Source organism: Loxodonta africana, chromosome Y (assembly GCF_030014295.1).
Source record: "Loxodonta africana isolate mLoxAfr1 chromosome Y, mLoxAfr1.hap2, whole genome shotgun sequence".
Taxonomy (NCBI): Eukaryota; Metazoa; Chordata; class Mammalia; order Proboscidea; family Elephantidae; genus Loxodonta; species Loxodonta africana.
Genome location: NC_087370.1, coordinates 21,974,429 through 21,993,052, shown reverse-complemented (window position 1 = coordinate 21,993,052; position 18,624 = coordinate 21,974,429). Strand labels below are relative to the sequence as shown.

The 18,624-nt window shown below is 41.2% G+C and overlaps 2 protein-coding genes across 2 annotated transcripts in view; both read right to left on the bottom strand.

The window, feature by feature from the left end:
- The window catches only part of LOC104846955 (zinc finger protein 420-like), a 55,979-nt gene extending 46,617 nt beyond the window's left edge, over positions 1 to 9,362 (bottom strand). Inside the window, exon 1 of the mRNA XM_064278775.1 lies at positions 9,249 to 9,362. Within this exon, the coding sequence (XP_064134845.1) occupies positions 9,249 to 9,362 (114 nt within the window). The remainder of the gene's footprint in view (positions 1 to 9,248) is intronic.
- Positions 9,363 to 15,938: 6,576 nt separating this feature from the next.
- LOC135229037 (zinc finger protein 883-like) lies at positions 15,939 to 18,082 on the bottom strand. The gene has a single exon (XM_064278774.1). It carries the CDS (start codon positions 18,080 to 18,082, stop codon positions 15,941 to 15,943), a length of 2,142 nt encoding a protein of 713 aa, XP_064134844.1. The 3' UTR covers positions 15,939 to 15,940.
- Between the last annotated feature and the right edge of the window lie 542 nt (positions 18,083 to 18,624).

The following is an 18,624-nucleotide window of genomic DNA, read 5'->3' as shown; positions in this document are numbered from 1 at the left end:
AATCCTATAGGACGGAATAGAACCGCCCTATAGGGCTCTAAAGCTGTAATATTTACGGAAGCAGACCGTTACATCTTTCTCCTGTGGAGTGACTGGTGAGTTCAAACCGCCAACCTTTCAATTAGCAGTCGAGTGCTTAACCACTCCGATACCAGGGCTCCGTAAAAAGACAAGAAAAGCAAATGTGTGGAGAAGAAATTTCATTAGTGGTTATTGAGGTGAGAGGGAAAGGAAAACGAAAATGAGATGGGGTTAAAGGTGATAGAAATACCACATTGATTAAGGGCAGTGTTGCATGGCCGATTATTCTAATAACTACCGGTAAGTTGGAACCTGTAAAAAGTTGAATTAGCAAAATTTGTGTAATATATTCACAACATTAACAACAACAACAAAAGTTCTTGCTGAGGCTGCTTAAATCTCATGAGATTTGGAGGTTTATGACCATGGATTCATGAGACATCCCAGTTAATTGGCCTAATGACACGTTTGGTGCTTCTGTTCTACCTTCTAGTTTGTTGTGTAGTGCCAGGTGTCTTAAAAGCTTACAAGCTGCCATCCAAGGTACACAGGTGGACTCTGTTCACCTGGAGCAACAGAAGAAGGAGAGTCAAGAATAGGAGGAAGATATGGAATACGTAGCTAATTGGCTCCATGAACAACTGCCTTCTTTGCCATGTGATCAAAAGAACTGGATTGTGCCTGGCTACAACTACTGAACGTTTTGATCAAAGATTTTATAAAAGAATCCTGATGAAAAGGGGGAAAATGCAGGACAGAATTTTTTAAAATTCATGGACTCCAGACTTCCTGGAGCCAGGAACGTTGGATAAACCCCTGAAACTCTTCCCCTGAGATAATCTTTAAACCTTAAACCAGTAAGAATTCCCTGAAGTCTTCTTAAAACCAAACGATGTTTAGCTTAACTACTGAAAAATGTCTGCATTGATCATTATAAACTTTTAAAAACTGTAAGGTATCAAATTGACAGCAACAACTCCAAAGATTTGACAGGAATCTCAGGAGTCAGTGAATTTATGTTAATAGGGGAAGAACAGCTTAGAAAAGGATGACGAGAATGGTTGCACACCTTGAAGAATATCATCTGTCACTAAATTGTACATTTGGAAACTGTTGGATTGGTGTGTGGTTTGCTGTGCATATTCTCAACAAAAACAAAAAATTTAGAAAAAAAATTTTAGATTCAACAAAAGATATATAACAAAGACTGTTTAAAAGATTTATTGAATGTGTTATCAGTTACATGAAATGTGTTGTCAAATCAGAAGTGTCATTTTCTTTGGGTTAAAAATTTATGTGTCAGCGTGCCTGATACTAGACAAGAAGCACATGATACTGTCATAATTTTATTTTTTAATTAGTCATTATTTCTTTTGAATCTAGCATCATCTGAGGCAATGTTCTTAATGGGGCATTCCCATCATTTACCTATGGAGTTTTTTTTTAATTACTGTTCAGATGTTTAGAGACTTAATCCAAAACACCGAAACCAAATCTGTTGCTGTCTAGTCAATTTGAGTAGAACTACCCCATAGGGATTCCAAGGAGTTGCTGGTGGATTTGAATCACTAACCTTTGGTTTAGCAGCAGAGCTGATAATAACTGTGCCACCAGGGCTCCAAAAACTTGATGATCTTGTTATATTTGGGGTATCCTGTATTTTTACACAAATAACGAGGGCCTCCTGTTTTTCGTTGCCAACTGCACCTTCCCCCCAGAAGGCATTTTCATAAGTGCCGCTATACCAATTTTTTTCATGTTGCTGTAATAAAAACTAGCATACAGCGCTTAACAAAATACTTCATGGGAAAAGGCACGGCTGCAAAACAAAAATAGAAGGTACATATTGTTTGTGTAAAAATATGGTACCCTGACTATATAGTATTACATCTCAAGATTACTATGTGTTGTATCCAAAGTTCTTTGAAGATAAGGTTAGTTATTGTTTAGAAATTTTTTTCAATTTACTTCATTTGACTTTGCATTACTTTTGTAATTAGTTTCCATCAGATCTTCCACTTATATGAATTATTATAAGTTAACCATGGCGTTTGAAAGTTTTGTCATTTGCATATAAGTTTTTATTTTGCTGCCTCACTGAAAATCCTTGATCAAAATAGTCCTACAAAAGATGGACTACATTGGACTTATGAAAAAAGGTGTGATATTTTGAAGATGGAATACACTAGGCTGAATGAAGATTTCCAGAACTCTCGTGTAGAAGTTGATGGGTATACAGACTGTTCCTGACCCAGGATCCTGTGGAACTGAAATTAACTACATAGGACTGAGTGGACTAAAAGATTACTGTGATTACACTTACTAGATCAGAGTCAAGCTTCACAACAAAAAGGACAGAAGAACATCATAAACTTACTAGTCTGTGAGGCCAGCTCACAAATCAAGCTTCTACCCTTAAACAACATAAGAGAAAACAAATAGGGATTCCAGTTTCTTAAAAGGTATACAGCATTTCTTTGGTAAGATCAAGTCAATTCCACAAAAACACAGGTTTTAGATAAAACTGATTAACTTGCCAGAGTCTCACATGGAGGTATATCAGACCCTCTGACAAAAGCTGATCACCAAAAAAGTGCCCCACAGAGGAAAATAGACAATGCAAATGGGAACTCATTTTCCCAAAGTGATCACTGAAATTCCGAAATTCTACTAAAGTCAGCTTATAGCGTTTTGGAACATGAACCCCAAACCAGTGTCCCAGTAGAGGGAGCCCCAGGCTCACCTGTTGTCTTACTCATCTAGTGCTGTTATATTGGAAATTCCCCAAGTGGATGGCTTTAACAGCTCTTTTCACTTTCTTCTGAGTGCTCATCACAATTGTCTTTGATGTCCAGAATTCCACCAACACTCTCTTCAAGGCAATCTACGCTTCTACTCTTAGGCACTTTAAAACTCGTCCAGCCTCTATCCATTCCCAGTTGAAAAACAGCTTCCACATATTAGGTATCTGTCAAAGCAGCACGCCACCACCCCACTGCTACTGCCAAATTCTTAGTTACCTAGTGCTGCTATAACAGGAATACCACAGGTGGATGGCTTTAATAAACAGAAATTTGTTCTCTCACTGTCTAGAATACTGCAAGTCCAAATTAAGGGTGCCATCTCCAGGGGAAGGCTTTCTCTCTTTTAGCTCTTGCGGAAAGTCCTTGTCATCAGTCTTCCCCTGGTTAAGGAATTTCTCTGCACAGGTTTGCAAGACAATTTTTTCTGAGAATGTACAGGTTAGGTACACTGTTTGTATCCAGGGACCCTGGGGAAAAGCTGACAACATTCTTTCTTAGCGTGGTTACAAAGAGAAACATTTCTTTAGATACCAGATTAAGCCTGTCGGAAAATTAACTGTTGTCTGGTAAAAGTGGAAATAACAAAATGGAATCATGAGGCCGAGGCTCGAGCTAGCCTTTTTAGATACACCGAACGCTTCTATTTTGAAAGCTCTTACACAGAGGGAAAGGAAAATCAAAGAAGTATCCACATTGTTAGATTACGTGTCTATCATGGCACAGAGAATTGGATTACCGATCTGTGGACGTCGAGTGGATTGCAACTCATAAGGACTCTATAGGACAGAGTAGGATTGCCCCATAGGGTTTCCAAGGCTATAGTTTTTACAGAAGCAGACTGCCACATCTTTCTTCCGCAGAGTAGCTGGTGGGTTTCAAACGCCTATCTTTCGTTAGGAGCTGAACACGTAGCCACTGTGCTAACAGGGCTCCTTTTTCATTACTGAAAAGAAGAAAATAAACACATTTAGATATCCTTGGGTCAAATTCTACTCCACCGAAACTACAATTTAGAGGCTTCCTGACATAAACAACTTGGTTATTTAAAAATGAGAGGTGGCAAACTACAGAATGTGTATCTTTTCATGATTCGAGAGCCAACTCCCATGATAAGGAAAACAGTTGATGAACTGTTGTAGATGGAAGAAAGGAGAATTCTCTGACTAAACCTCTGTGTTGCACATCCCTTCTTTTGCCTGTTAATTTTTTAACTCCCAGCGGATCAGCAGTTCTATCCAAAGGACTTTTCTGACTTGGACACGCCCACCCACCCTCACGTCTTGGCGATTCTTGGAATTTGGGATTTTAGAGATGTAAAGACCCCACATCCAGCCTAGTCTCTTATCCAGGTGGGTGAGGGGTAGAATGCAGATGCATAGGCCCTTCAGATGTCAACATAGCAAGGTTATATAAATTTTTGTATGAGCGACTTATCTGATTTGTAAACTTAAAAAAAAAATTTTTTTACGTAAAGTGCAATAAAAATAAAAAATGATGAAGAAGGAAGTGGTTTGTGAGAGATATTTACAACGTTAAAAAATGAAGTAGATGCTGAATCAGCTTAAATCTGTTCAGATTTGTTTACTCGGTTTGGAGGTTTAGGATCATGGTTTCATGGGATATTCTGATTAAGTGGCCTAATCACATGTTTAGTACTTATACCTTCTAGTTAGTTGTGTAGTGCCTGGGGTCTTAAACACTTACAAGGAGCCATGAAAGACATAACAGTCGGTCTGTATTCACCGGCAGCAACAGAGGAAAAACTTGAGTCAGGAATATAAAGAACATATGGAAAGTGTAGATAATTGTCTCCATGAAAAACTGCTTCCAATACCATGAGACCAGAAGAACTGGGTGGTACCTGAGTACCATTACTGAACATTTTGATCAAAGGCTCTGTAGAAGAATCCTCATAAAAAGGGATAAAATATAGATAAGAATTTCAAATTCTCATGGACTCCAACTTCCTGAATCCATGAAGGTTGAATGAACCCCTGAAAATATTGCCCTGAGATAAACATTAAACCTTAAACCAAAAATATCCCCTGAAGTCTTCTAAAACCTAAACAGTTGTTTAACTCGTCAAAAATGCCTACCTTGAGCATCGGGCCCTTTCAGGAACTATCTATGTGGGATCAAACTGACAACAGCAGCAGGAAAGATTAGATAAGAAACTTAGGGAGCAATGAATTTATGTTAATGGGGGAAGAAGAACTCAGAAAAGGAGGAGGAGAAGGGTTACACAACTTGAAGAATGCAATCAATATCACTAAATGGTACATGTAGAAACTGTTGAATTGCTGTATGTTTTGCTGTGTATATTCTCAACAACAACAAAATAAATACAATTCGGAGAAGGTCCTTATCTCTTCCCGAGGTGCTCCCGAGTGTTCTTCATGTGGCTTGTCAACTCTCTTCCTCCATCTCAGCTTCTCTGGCTTACTTGTTGGGTCTCTTTTATATCTCAAAAGACATTGACTCCAGACACAGCCAGCACTAATCCTGTCTCATTAGCATAACACAGGCAACCCATTCCCAAATGGGAATATGACCACAGATATATAGGGCAGGATTTATGACAATACTTTTGGGAGACACAATTCAGTCTGTAACATTCCACATTTTGGCCGCCAAATTGAATATATCTGCCACATGCAAAACCCATTCACCCCATCACATCATTCCAAAAGTCTTAAATCAATTCTAAGTTCAAAATCTCATCTTCCAAGTCATCTAAATCAAATACGGGTGAAACTTTAGGCATATTCCATCCTCGGACAAAATTCCTCTTCATCTGTGAACCTGTGAAATCTAGGTTACAAATTATCTGTTTCCAAAGTACAATAGTAGAACAGAAACAATGTTGACATTTCTATCACAAGAGGGGCAAATTAGAGGGAAAGAAGGGATAAGGGGCACCAAGTAAGTCCAAAACCCAGCACCCCAACATATATTATCACTCAAGGCTTCAAAATAATCCTCTGGTCTCTGAGAACATCCAGGCAATAACCCTGCATTCCAGAGTCTAGGTGTTGACCATGATCTTCGGATTCTGGGTGTAAGCCCCTGAATCCTGAGCTTGATCTTGGCCTTTGAAGCCCACTGAGATGGCAACACTGCTCCCTTGCCTTGGGCGGCCCCATTCTTGAAATCCCTCTGGCAGCCCCACCACCTCAAACCCAACAAGCCCTGTTCTTTTTTGTATGTGTGCTTTAGTTGAAAATTTACAGCTCAAGTTAGTTTCTAATACAAAAGTTTATACACACATTGTTATGTGACCCTAGTTGCTATCCGTGTAATGTGACCACACATTTCTCCCTTCCACCCCAGATTTTCCGTGTCCATTCAACTAGCTCCTATCCCTTTCGCTGTCTCATCTCGCCTCTGGACAGGAGCTGCCCATTTAGTCTTGTGTATCTGCTTGAACTAAGAAGCACACTCTTCATGAGTATCATTTTATGCGTTATAGTGCAGTCTATTCTACGTCTGAAGAGTTGGCTTCGGGAATGGTTTTACTTTTGGGTGAACAGAGAATCCGGGGGTCATGTTTTCGGGGGTTCCTCCAGTCTCAGTCAGACCACTAAGTCTGGTTTTTTACTAGAATTTGAGTTCTCCACGGTGCTTTTCTCCTGCTCTGTCAGTGGTCCCTATTGTGTTCCCTGTTAGGGCAGTCATTGGTGGTAGCTGTGCACCATCTAGTTCTTCTGGTCTCAGGGTGATGGACCCTCTGGTTTATGTGGACCTTTCTGTCTCAGCACTACAGTCATTCAAAACCCTTGGCTTGTCAGCATGCTGGGTGCTCTTCCTGACCCTTTGACTGTGCTGGTACTTTCTGTGCAGTGAAATCCCCCGCTATTTCTGTGAGCTCACCAAAGTCCTCAAGCTTGCCTACTCCAACACCTTCATCAATAACCTTGTGTTATATATTGTGACAGACGTCATGGTTTTTCTTCCTCTTGCTCAGATCCTTTTCAGATATGCAGAAACTGAGTATTATATACTGAGCATCTGAAGAAAGGAAGGGAAGTGACTTTGTTACCTAGAGCTGCTGTAACAGAAATACCAGAAGTGGCTGGCTTTAACAAATTAATTTTCTCACACTTTAGGAGGCTAGAAGCCTAAATTCAGGGTGCTGCCTCTAGGGAAATGCTTTCTCTTTCCGTGGGTTCCGGGGAAAGTCCTTGTCTCAGGTCGTGTTTCTCTGTTCCCTGATGATCTTCACGTGATCTGGCATGTCTTTCCCTCGATCTCTGCATGTTTGTTAGGTTGCTTGCTTAAAATTTCTCTTTTTATATCTCAAAACAGATTTCTGAGATTACAAAAATGATCCATACTATCTTCACTAACACTGTCTCATTAATATGAGAAAACCCACTAGCAGACTGAATTATAACCACAGGGATAGGGTTTAGGATTTACAACACAGATTTCTGGGCGACACAATTCAATACATAACATTTCACTTTTGACTCCCCCCAAATGCGTGTCTTCACCGCATGCAAAAAACATTCACGTCACACCATCCTAAATGTCTTAAATCAACTCCAAGCCCAAAATCTCATCTTCTGAATCCTGAAAATCAAAGATGTGTCAAAATTCCTTTGCATCTGTAAACCTGTGAAACCTAGACTACAAGTCATCTGTTTCCAAAGTACAATGGTGGAATAGGCATAAGGTAAATATTTCCATTACAGATTGGAGAAATCGGAGGGAAAGAAGGGATAATAGGCACCAACCAAGTCCAAAACCCAGCAGAACAAATTTCATTGTTTCTAAAGGCTTGAAAATAATGCTCTGTTCCCTGAGAGCATCTGGGCAATGTTCCCACCCTCCAGAGCGTGGGTGTTGGCCATGCTTTCTGGATTCTGGTTGGAGGTCTCTCGGCTTGGGGTTTCACACCTAACTTCCAAGGCCACTGGGTTGGCTACTCTGCTCCCTTGGCTTTAGGTAGCCCTATCCTCCTAGTCCACCTGAGCGGCGACTATTTCCCCTCGACCCTGGCAGACACCATTCTCCTGCCCCTTGAGCATGGCAACCCCACTCCCTCAGCTTTGAGCAGCAGAACAATCCTCTTGACACAACTGAATGGCAGCCCCACATGCCAAAACCGAGATGCTGGAGATTTAAGTCTTTGAAACCTAGGAGGGTGTGTCTGCACCCTTTGAAACCCAGGAGTTCTTGGCTACACCCTTTGACAATCAGTCAGCCCTGGTTCTGCTATTCCTTCCAACTTTTCTGCTGATCTCAGAGCAGCTGCAGTGATTATTCTTCTTTTGGAGGACAACAGATGTAGCTCCTCTGCCCACTTTCTTGCCTGTAGAATTCCAAGAGGCAGAGGGCTTTCCTTTTGCAGCCACGTCCTTGACAAACATTCTAGGACACGTGTCCTTAGTTTGTTCAACAGAATTTTCCGAAACTTTAAGTTCTGTTTTCATGTTGCACAGTTCACTTTTAAGTCCATCTCTTTCCTCTTGCATTTTACTATTAGCAGTAAGAAGAAACCATGTGACATCTTTAAGACCTTGCTTAGAAATCCCCTCACCCTTCTATCCCAGGTCATTAGTTATAAGGTCTGCCTCCCACAGAACATTTGGACATAATTCAGGCAAGCTCCTTGACGTTGCCTAAAAAGAATTAGTCCTCCTCCATCGTCCAATCACATGTTCACCTTTTAAAGCACTAGCAGAAGCACATTTAATGTCCACATGTCTAGCAACATTCTGTTGATGGCACCATATGTATTCTCTAAAATGATGGAGAATTTTCTATGGCTCACCTCACTTCTTTCTGAGCCCTCACCAGAATTGCTTCTGATGTCCATAGCTCTACCGACCTTCTCTTGAAGACCATCTAGGCTTTGACTATTATGCACATTAAAACTCTTCCACGCTTTTCCTATTACCCAATTCGAAAACCACTTCCACATTTTAGATATTTTTTAGAGCAGCATCCCACTGTCCCATAACAAATTCTTCGTTGTCTAGTGTTGATATAACAGAAATAACACAAGTGGGTGGCCATAACAAACAAAGCTATTTTCGCAACAGTTTAGGGAGCTGGAAGTTCAAATTCAGGACACCAGCTCTAGGGAAGACTTCCTTTCTCTGTGGCCTCTGAGGGAAGGTCCTCGTCTCTTCTCAGCTTCTGATCTCTGTTTCTTGGTTATCTTCATGTGGTGTGGCATCTGTCTTCCTCCAGCTCTGCTCGCCTGCTTGCTCAATCTAATTTTTTTGCATCTCGAAAGAGACTGACTTAAGACATACCTTACACTGATATTGCCTCATTAACATAACCAAGAAACCCCACTCCCAAATAGCACTATATCCACAAGTATAGGGATTAAGGTTTATAACACATCCTTTGGGGGGATACAAATTCGATCCGTAACAGGAAGTATAAAACATTTTCTCCTGTGGGTCTCACCTCTCGTTTGTCTCCTTGTTCTACGATGCCTGCCTGCTTATGTCTGTGTGTCACTTCTGCAGGGGTGTTTGCCGTTCTGTACACGGTGGTCGCTTCCATGACAAAGCCCTTCATCTACAACTTGGTGAACAAAGGCATAAAGGGAGCCCTGCAGACGTTTCTTTAGTGAGAGTCCCTGCCAGAGACACGGCCAATGTCCTGTGCTGGACACATGTGTCCATGGGTGATGGAACAGAGCAGTTAATAGTGTGAACTGTTAGGTTTTCCTTTCCTGGCTTAAAAATCTTGATGCCACCTGAATAGAAGGTGGTTTTGAGAAATATGCTTAGCTCCCCTGTGCCTCAGTTTCCTCATCTGGGAAAGAGAGGCTATGACAAAGTGTGCCACATGTGGTTGATATGAGGATTAAATGAGCTAATATGGTAAATCACCAGCACAAGAAATACCACGTGAAGTTCCAAGTAGATGTTGGCTATTGTTATGTAAAAGGGAAGTTTTGATGTGTCCCTGGATTTTGTCCCCTACTGTTAGGCCAGTTTTTGTCCATGTGCAACGGCTTCCACCAGGGCTCCATAGCCCAGGATGCATGTAGGATGTTCAGCAGCCTCCTTGGCCTCTAAAACACTAGAGTGTATTAGCACGTGCCTCCGTCGCAGTGTTTGCAGATATTGCCACATATCCTGAGGTCAAATGGTCCCCAGTTGAGAAGCACTGATGTAGGGGGAGTGTCTCCAAAACAGAAAGAAAACATTTCATAAGGGTATAAAGAAATAAATGGGGACTATATACTTGTCCCATCTGGGAATCTTGGGAAATATGATTAGGGACTGGACTTGTGTTAAAATAGTAGCAGGAATGGAGACTTCCAATTTTCCTAGATTCGTACTTTCTACAATTCACTTCCCTTTTTTTTTTTTTATGGTGCCTTTCTAATCTTTGGCTGAAGAGTGAACCTGAGGAGTGACTTCAGTACTGAGTTAAAAGGCTGTCTGGGGGCCATACTCTCAGGGTTTCTCAGTCTCTGTCAGACCAGTAAGTCTGGTTTTCTCTTGTGAGTTTGGATTTTGTTCTACTTTTTCCTCCAGCTCTGTCTGGGATCCTCTATTGTGATCCCTGTCAGAGCAGTCGGTGTTGAAAGCAGGGCACCATCTGGTTGTGCTGCACTATCTGGTGGAGGCTGTGGTAGTTATTCATTAGTGCTTTGAACTAATCTTTACCTTGTGTCTGTGGTGTTCTTCATTATTCCTTGCTCCAGACAAGGTGAGAAAAGTGGAGCATCTTAGATGGCCACTCACGAGCTTTTAAGACCCCAGATGCTACTCAACAAAGTAGGATGCAGAACATTTTCGTTTTAAAGTGTGTTATGCCAATTGAGCTAAATATTAATGAGTCAATGGTCCCTAGCCCTCAGTCCAGTAATTCGGTCCCTCAGGGAATTTGGATTTGTCTATGAAGTTTCCATGACCTTGGCTTGATCAAGTTCTGCTGACTTCCCCAGTATTCCCTAGTGCCTTAGCCTTCATCAAAGCTACCTCTTAACTATTGACTAGTGTTTTTCTTTCCCTCCTCGCTCTTCCATTGTAACCATCAAAGATTGTTTCCGTGTCTAAAACTTCTTAAGTTTTTTAATAGTGGTCTCGAACAGTATTCGTCCTTTTGTGACTGACCCATTTCACTCATTAAAATGCCCTCCCAACTCATCCGTGTTGTGAGATGTTCCGCAGATTCATCATTCTTCATTATATTTGCATAGTATTCCATTGTGTTCAGGTACCATAGGTTGTTTACCCATTGTCATGGATTGAATTGCATCCCCCCCCCCAATATATCTCTCATTTTCAATAGGTCATGATTCCCTTGTATGATTATCTACCATTTTATCTTCTGATTTCTCTATCTGGTGTAAATCCTATCACTATGATGTAATAAGATGAATTAGCAGCAGTTATATTGATGAGGTCTACAAGCCTAGGTAGTGTCTTAAGGCGATCTCTTCTGAGATATAAAAGAGAGAAACCATCAGAGAGAGATGGGGATCTCATATCGCCAAGAAAGCAGTGCCAGCAGCAGTGTGTGTCCTTTGGACCTGAGGTTCCTGCACTGGGATGCTCCCAGACCAAGGCAAGACTGATGACAACACAGAGAGAAAGTCTTCCCTTGGAGATGACAGTGCCTTGAATTCAGACTTCTAGCCTTCTGGACTGTGAGAGAATAAAATTTCTCTGTGTTAAAACCATCCACTTGTGGCATTTCTCTTATAGCAGCACTAGTTGACTAAGACATCCATTCACCTGTCGATGGGCACTTAGGTTATTTCCATCTTTTTGCTATTGTAGACAATGCTGCAGTGAACATGCGTATGGGTATGTCTATTTGCGTGATGGCTCTTATTTCTCTAGGGTATATTCCTAGGAGTGGCATTGCTGAATCCTATGGTATTTCTACTTCTAGTTTGTTTATGGAAGCACCAAATCGTCTTCCAAAATGGTTGTACCACTTTACATTCTCACCAGCAGTGCGGAAGAGTTCCACTGTCCCTTGTCTGAGTCATCTAGTGCTGCTATAACTGAGATACCACAAGTGGATGGCTTTAACAAAGAGAAATTTATTTCTTCACAGTAAAGTAGGCTGAAAGTCCAAATTTGAGACGTCGGCTCCAGGGAAAGGCTTTTACTGTCAGCCTTCTCCTCAATCTGTCCCAGCTTTGGAAGCCTCTCTGAGCAGGGACCCTGGGTCCAAAGGACACGCTCTGCTCCCGGCAGTGCTTTCCGGTATGAGGTTCCCCTGTCTCTCTGCTCACTTCTTTTTCCTTTTATCTCTCATGAAAGGTGGTGCATGCCACACCCCAGGGAAACTCCCTTTTCATTGGATCAGGGAGGTGACCTGGTAAGGGTGTTACATCCCACGCTAATCCTCCTTAACATAAAACTACAATCACAAAATGGAGGACAACCACAGAATACTGGGAATCATGACTTAACCAAGTTAATACATTTCCGGGGGGACATAATTCAACCCATGACATCCCTGCAACCTCTCCAGCATTGATTTTTGGGTTTTTGTTGTTGTTGTTCTTACGTGCCAATAATGTTGGGGTAAGAAGGTAGCTCATAGTTTTCTTTAACTTAATGTGGTTTAGGTTAAAGTTTACACATCAAGTCAGTCTCTCATACAAAAAGCTGTGCAGACCTTGCTATGCAGTCCTAGCTGTGCTCCCCTTAACGAGACAGCACATTCCTCCTCTCCACCCTGCATTCCCCGTGTCCATTCAGCGAGCTCCTGTCCCCCTCTTCCTTCCCATCTCGCCACCACACAGGAGTTGCCCACATAATCCTATGTGTCTGCTTGAGCCATGAAGTTCACTCCTCAGCAGCATCATTGTCTTATAGCCCAGGCCAATCGCTGTGTGTAGAGTTGGTTTCGGGAATGGTTCCAATCTTGGGCTATCAAAGGTTCGGGGACCTTGGCTGTCAGGGTCCCTAGGTCTCAGGCAGACCATTAAGCCTGGGCTTTTTATGAGATTTGAAGATCTGCATCCCACTATTGTCCTGTTCCATCAGGTATTCTCTGTTGTGTTCTCCCAGGGCAATGATCACCAGCAGCTGGGCACCATCTAGTTCTTTGAGTCTCAGGCTGGTGGAGTCTCTGGTTTATGTGGCCCTGTTTCTTGGGCTCGTATTTCTCTTGAGTCTTTGGTGTTCTTCATTCTCCTTTGCTCTATGTGGGTTCAGACCAATTGATGCATCTTACATGGCCGCTTCGTAGCATTTAAAACCCCAGCGGCCTCTCACCAAAGTGGAATGCAGACTGTTTTCTTAATACATTTTGTTATGCCAGTTGACCGACACGTCCCTTGCAACCATTGTCTCCAGACACCTGTCCTTACTACTCTGGCCTTTGAAGCTTTTGGTTGTATTGAGGAAATTCCTTTTGTTTTTCTTCAGTTGTACTTCCCATCGCCTACATTTTTGTCTGCTATCTAGTTAGTGAATATCCCTCTCTCCCTGCCTCGCAGTAGTTTTCATTTGCATTTCTTTAATGGCTAGTGATGGTGAGCATTTTCTCAATCCTGTTAGCTGCCCCACATTACCATTATTAATGAAATTCTGCAGCTTTGGAAGTTATCAGAAATGAAATGGAACTCATAAAGATCAATATCCTAGGTTTTACTGAGCTGAAATGGACTGGTATGGGACACATCAGACATTCGTATGACCAACTATGCCAGGAATGACAAATTGAAGAGGAATGGAATTGCATTCATGATCAAAAAGAACATTTCAAGATCCTGCATTACAACACTGTCAATGACACCATAATATCCATATGCCTACAAGGAAGAACAGTGAATACAAATATTATTCAAATTTATGCATCAACAACTTATGCCACTGATGAAGAAATTGAATATTTATTCAACCACAAAGAGAAATGAAGTTCTGGTATTATATGCAAGGTGATCGATGAACCTTGAACACATATTACGAGGAGTGAAATAAGCCAGACACTAAAGGACGAATTTCATACAATTCCGTTTATGTGAAATGTCCAGAACTGGCAAAGGCAGAGAGAACAGTTTATTATTAGTTACCAGGCACTGGAGGGAGTAGAAATGGGGACTTATTGCTTGTTGGGTACAGAGTTTCTCTTTGGGGTGATGAAAAAAAACTTTTCTTATTCTTTAGGTGAAACATTACACCTTAAGTTAGTTTCTTATTAAGAAATTTACATAGATATTGTTTTGTGGCATTAGTTGGAATCCCCTGGGTTCCCTGTGTCCATTTGACCAATTTCCCTGTCCCTTCCTGCCTTCTCATCCTGCTTTTGGGCAGGAGCTACCTATTTGGTCTTATAAATCTAATTGAACTAAGAAGCACATTCCTCATGCTTATTACTTCCGGTTTTACACTCCTGTCTAATCTTTGTCTGATGAGTGGGCTTGGAGAATGGTTTCAGTTAGCAGTTTGCAGTGTGTCTGGGGGCCAAGGTCTCGGGGGCTCCTCCAGTCTCTATCAGACCATGAAATCTGCTCAAACATGAATCTGAGCTCTGTTCTACATTTTTATCCCATTTTGTCTGAGACTCTGTGTTGTGTTCCCTGGTAGGACACTCATTGCTGGCAGCCAGGCACCATCTAGCTGTTCTGGTCTCAGGCTGGTGCAGTCTCTGGTTCATGTACTCGTTTAGTACCTTGGGCTAAATTTTCTGTGTGTGTTTGGTTTTCTTCATTCTCCTTTGTTCCAAATGGGATGGGATGAAGAATTTTTGAAAGAGGGTTGATGGTTGCACAACATTGTGAATGTAACTAATGCATTTGTACACTTCAGATGGTTAAAATGGCAAAATTTATTTTTTACATGCATTTTACAATAGTTTTTAAATTCACTTATAAGAAACAAAAACAAATGATGTCTACTTAGTTCATACGAAAAAGATATAAGAAACTTCAATAGATTCTGCAGCCCCTGTTATAAAAACAAAACAAAAATGGGATGCCATAGTTTTCATAGTTTTGAAATTGACTTTGTTTTCAGAGACATGAGGATTTACTGAAAAATTGTGCATCAAGTACAGACTCCCCATGCATCCCACCTACACCCAGTGTTTCTCCTATTGTTAACATGTTGCATTCCTGTGGTGTGGGATACGTTTGTAACAACGGGCACATCAATAGTGAGACGTGGTTTGCAACTAAAATACATAGACTTCATCAGGGTTCACTCTTTGTGTTTATACTCCTATAGGTTTTGACAAATGCATACTGTCATCAGTCCATCATTACATTTCCTACAGAATAGTTACACAGTGGTAAAAATTCCCTGGGCTCCACCTATTCGTTCCTCCTGCCTCTCCCCAAACCCGTGGCAATCAATGATTTTTGTACTGCCTCTACACTTCATACTTTTCCAGAATGCCATAGGCTTGGGATCACACAGGATGTAGCTTTTCTAGACCAGCTTCTTTCACGTAGTGTGGATTTGAGATTCCTCCATAACTTTTCCTACCTTGATAGCTTAATTATTTTCATCACTGAATAATACACCGTTGAATGGATGTCTCACTATTTGTTTACCCATTTACCTATTCAATGACATTTTGGGTGCTTTCAATTATTGTAATTATGTAGAAAGCTGCTATAAACATTTGTGAGCAGGTTTTTATATGGATATATGTTTTTAACTCATGTGGGTAAATACCTAGGAGTGTTACTGCTAGATCAGAATGGGAGGACTGTGTTTAGATTTCGAAGGAACTGTCAGCTTATATTCCAAAGTGGAACTCCCATGGAATACAATTTTTTTCAAAAAACACTCTTAAACCAAATACAAGAAGAGTGTATTTCATTGTATACAAAATAACATCCATAAAAGTATTAACAAATGTAAAACCACATTTCCTCCTGGCTATTCCCTACAGGCTTATTTGTTATAGTCAAGGACTTTCCGAAAGGTAAAATTTAGCTTGGACTGAGAAAGTAACAAACACCGATGAGGACAAGCCCATAGTGAAAATGAAACTTTCATAGGCACAAAGGAATTCGAATGACCCCTTCTTGGAGGTAGTACTGCTTTGTTACACACTGAGAAACTTTGTTCTTTTATCACTGACTTTCAGAAATTTGCTGTTTGAAATTATAGAATTAAGGATGAAACACCCCCCTTTTGACAGAGTAGTCTCTCCACAGTGAGATGTTATATGTGATGTGAGGTGTGATGAACAGGGAAGGGCTTTCTCACGCTCCTTACATTCCTAAGTCCTCCACTATGAGTTTTTATATGTCTTGTGAGAGAAGAGGAAGTACGAAAGGCCTTCCCACATTCTTTACATTCATATGGCCTCTCTCCAGTATGAATTCTTCTATGTGTCATGAGGCCTGAGGACTGCCTAAAGGTTTTCCCACATTGCTTACATTCATAAGGCTTCTCTCCACTGTGAATTTTTATATGTGTGGTGAGGTTTGAGAGCTGACGAAAGGCTTTCCCACATTCCTTACATTCATAAGGCCTCTGCCCATTGTGAGTTCTTATATGGTTAGTGAGGTTTCCTGAGTGACTAAAGGCTTTCCCACATTCCTCACATTCATAAGGCCTCTCTCCACTGTGAGTTCGCATATGCAAGGTGAGGTGTGAGGGATCTGTAAAGGCTTTCCCACATTCCTTACATTCATATGGCCTCTCTCCAGTATGAATTCTTCTATGTGTCATGAGGCCTGAGGACTGCCTAAAGGCTTTCCCACATTGCTTACATTCATAAGGCTTCTCTCCACTGTGAGTTCTTATATGTGTAGTGAGGTTTGAGAGCTGATGATAGGCTTTCCCACATTCCTTACATTCATAAGGCCTCTGCCCATTGTGAGTTCTTATATGGTTAGTGAGGTTTCCTGAGTGACTAAAGGCTTTCCCACATTCCTTACATTCATATGGCCGCTCTCCAGTATGAATTCTTCTATGTGTCATGAGGCCTGAGGACTTGCTAAAGGCTTTTCCACATTGCTTACATTCATAAGGCTTCTCTCCACTGTGAATTTTTATATGTGTAGTGAGGGTTGAGAGCAGACTAAAGGCTTTCCCACATTCCTTACATTCATAAGGCCTCTGCCCAGTGTGAGTTCTTATATGCTTAGTGAGGTTTCCTGACTGACTAAAGGCTTTCCCACATTCCTCACATTCATAAGGCCTCTCTCCACTGTGAGTTCGCATATGCGAGGTGAGGTGTGAGGGATCTGTAAAGGCTTTCCCACATTCCTTACATTCATATGGCCTCTCTCCAGTATGAATTCTTCTATGTGTCATGAGGCCTGAGGACTGCCTAAAGGCTTTCCCACATTGCTTACATTCATAAGGCTTCTCTCCACTGTGAGTTCTTATATGTGAAGTGAAGTTAGAAGAATACCTAAATGTTTTCCCACATTCCTTACATTCGTAAGGCCTCTGTCCATTGTGAGTTCTTATATGTGTAATAAGGGATGAAGCCTGACTAAAGGCTTTCGCACATTCTGTACATTTATATGGCTTGTCTCCACTGTGAGTTTTTCTATCATTAGTGAGATGTGAGGAACACTTAAAGGCTTTTCCATATTCCTTACATTCATAAGGTCTTTCTCCACTTTGAATCCTTCTATGTACAATGAGGTTTGAGGATTGCCTAAAGTCTTTCCCGCATTCATTACATTCATAAGGCCTCTCTCCAGTGTGAGTTGTTATATGTGTAGTGAGGTATGAGGGCCAACCAAAGGCTTTCCCATGTTCCTTACATTCATAAGGCCTCTCTTCACTGTGAGTGCCTAAATGTGCAGTGAGGGCTGAGGAAAAATTAAAGGCTTTCCTAAATTCCCTACATTCATAGGGCTTATCTCTGTTATAGAAAAGGAGGGATAAAGGGTCACTAGAAGAACTTTCTTTATATTCACCGTTGTGACCTCTCACATGTGTCCAAAAGGACGAGAAACTATAGAAATCTTTCCCATACTCATTACATTTATACTGATTGTCACTAGTGAGTGTTGTCACAGGATTCTTAAGAGTTGAGATACAAATGAAATCCTTCCCACATACCTCACATTTATGGGGTTTCTTGCCACTAAGAGGTCTCATAGGAGTGGTACCACCACAGGCTTCTCTACACGCAATAAACTGACAGGCATGGTGGTTATGTGATGAGGGATCCATGATGGCTTTTTCACAGTCAGAGCATTCAAAAGGATTTACTTCTGGAGGATTTCTTTTCTGCACGGTAAGATTTGGAATCCGCCTGAAGGTTTTCCCACACGGATTGTCTCCATTTTTTTCACGGAGGTGTTCTACTGTATGAATTCTGTTAAAAACAGGCAACATGTTGTTGGAAATCAATTATTTCCACTTCACCATTACCTAACAAAGCGAACATGCAGTTTTTCGCTTGACTTCTCTCCTGTTTCATACTTCAAATCATCTAGCAGAAATAGTACCATAATCGTCACTGCTTTTCTAAAATATGAGGCTTTCTGATCATTGTGTTTAAGTGAAATATGTTTCAAATACTCAATGTCTGACACACATTTATGAAAAGGTTGTGAAAATTCTCTGAACACGTAAGTTTTCAGCAAAGTTTATACATACACAATATACGTACACATATATATATATTTATATATGTATAAGCACATATCAGGGCTTCAAACTGGTTTGTATTGCTTCAACAATTGCCCACGTAAATAACGGCAGTGTTCGCGTTGGATATCTGTTGCCCATCGGATTTCAACCTGTGTTGGGAACAAACCACAGAGCCCTGAACAAAGATGGCAGCCAATCTCACAGCTTTCAATGTGCATCGCTGCCCACAGTACTGTCAATAATCTGATCTGCATGAATTCGAAAAAGTGTCAGGAACCTGCTGC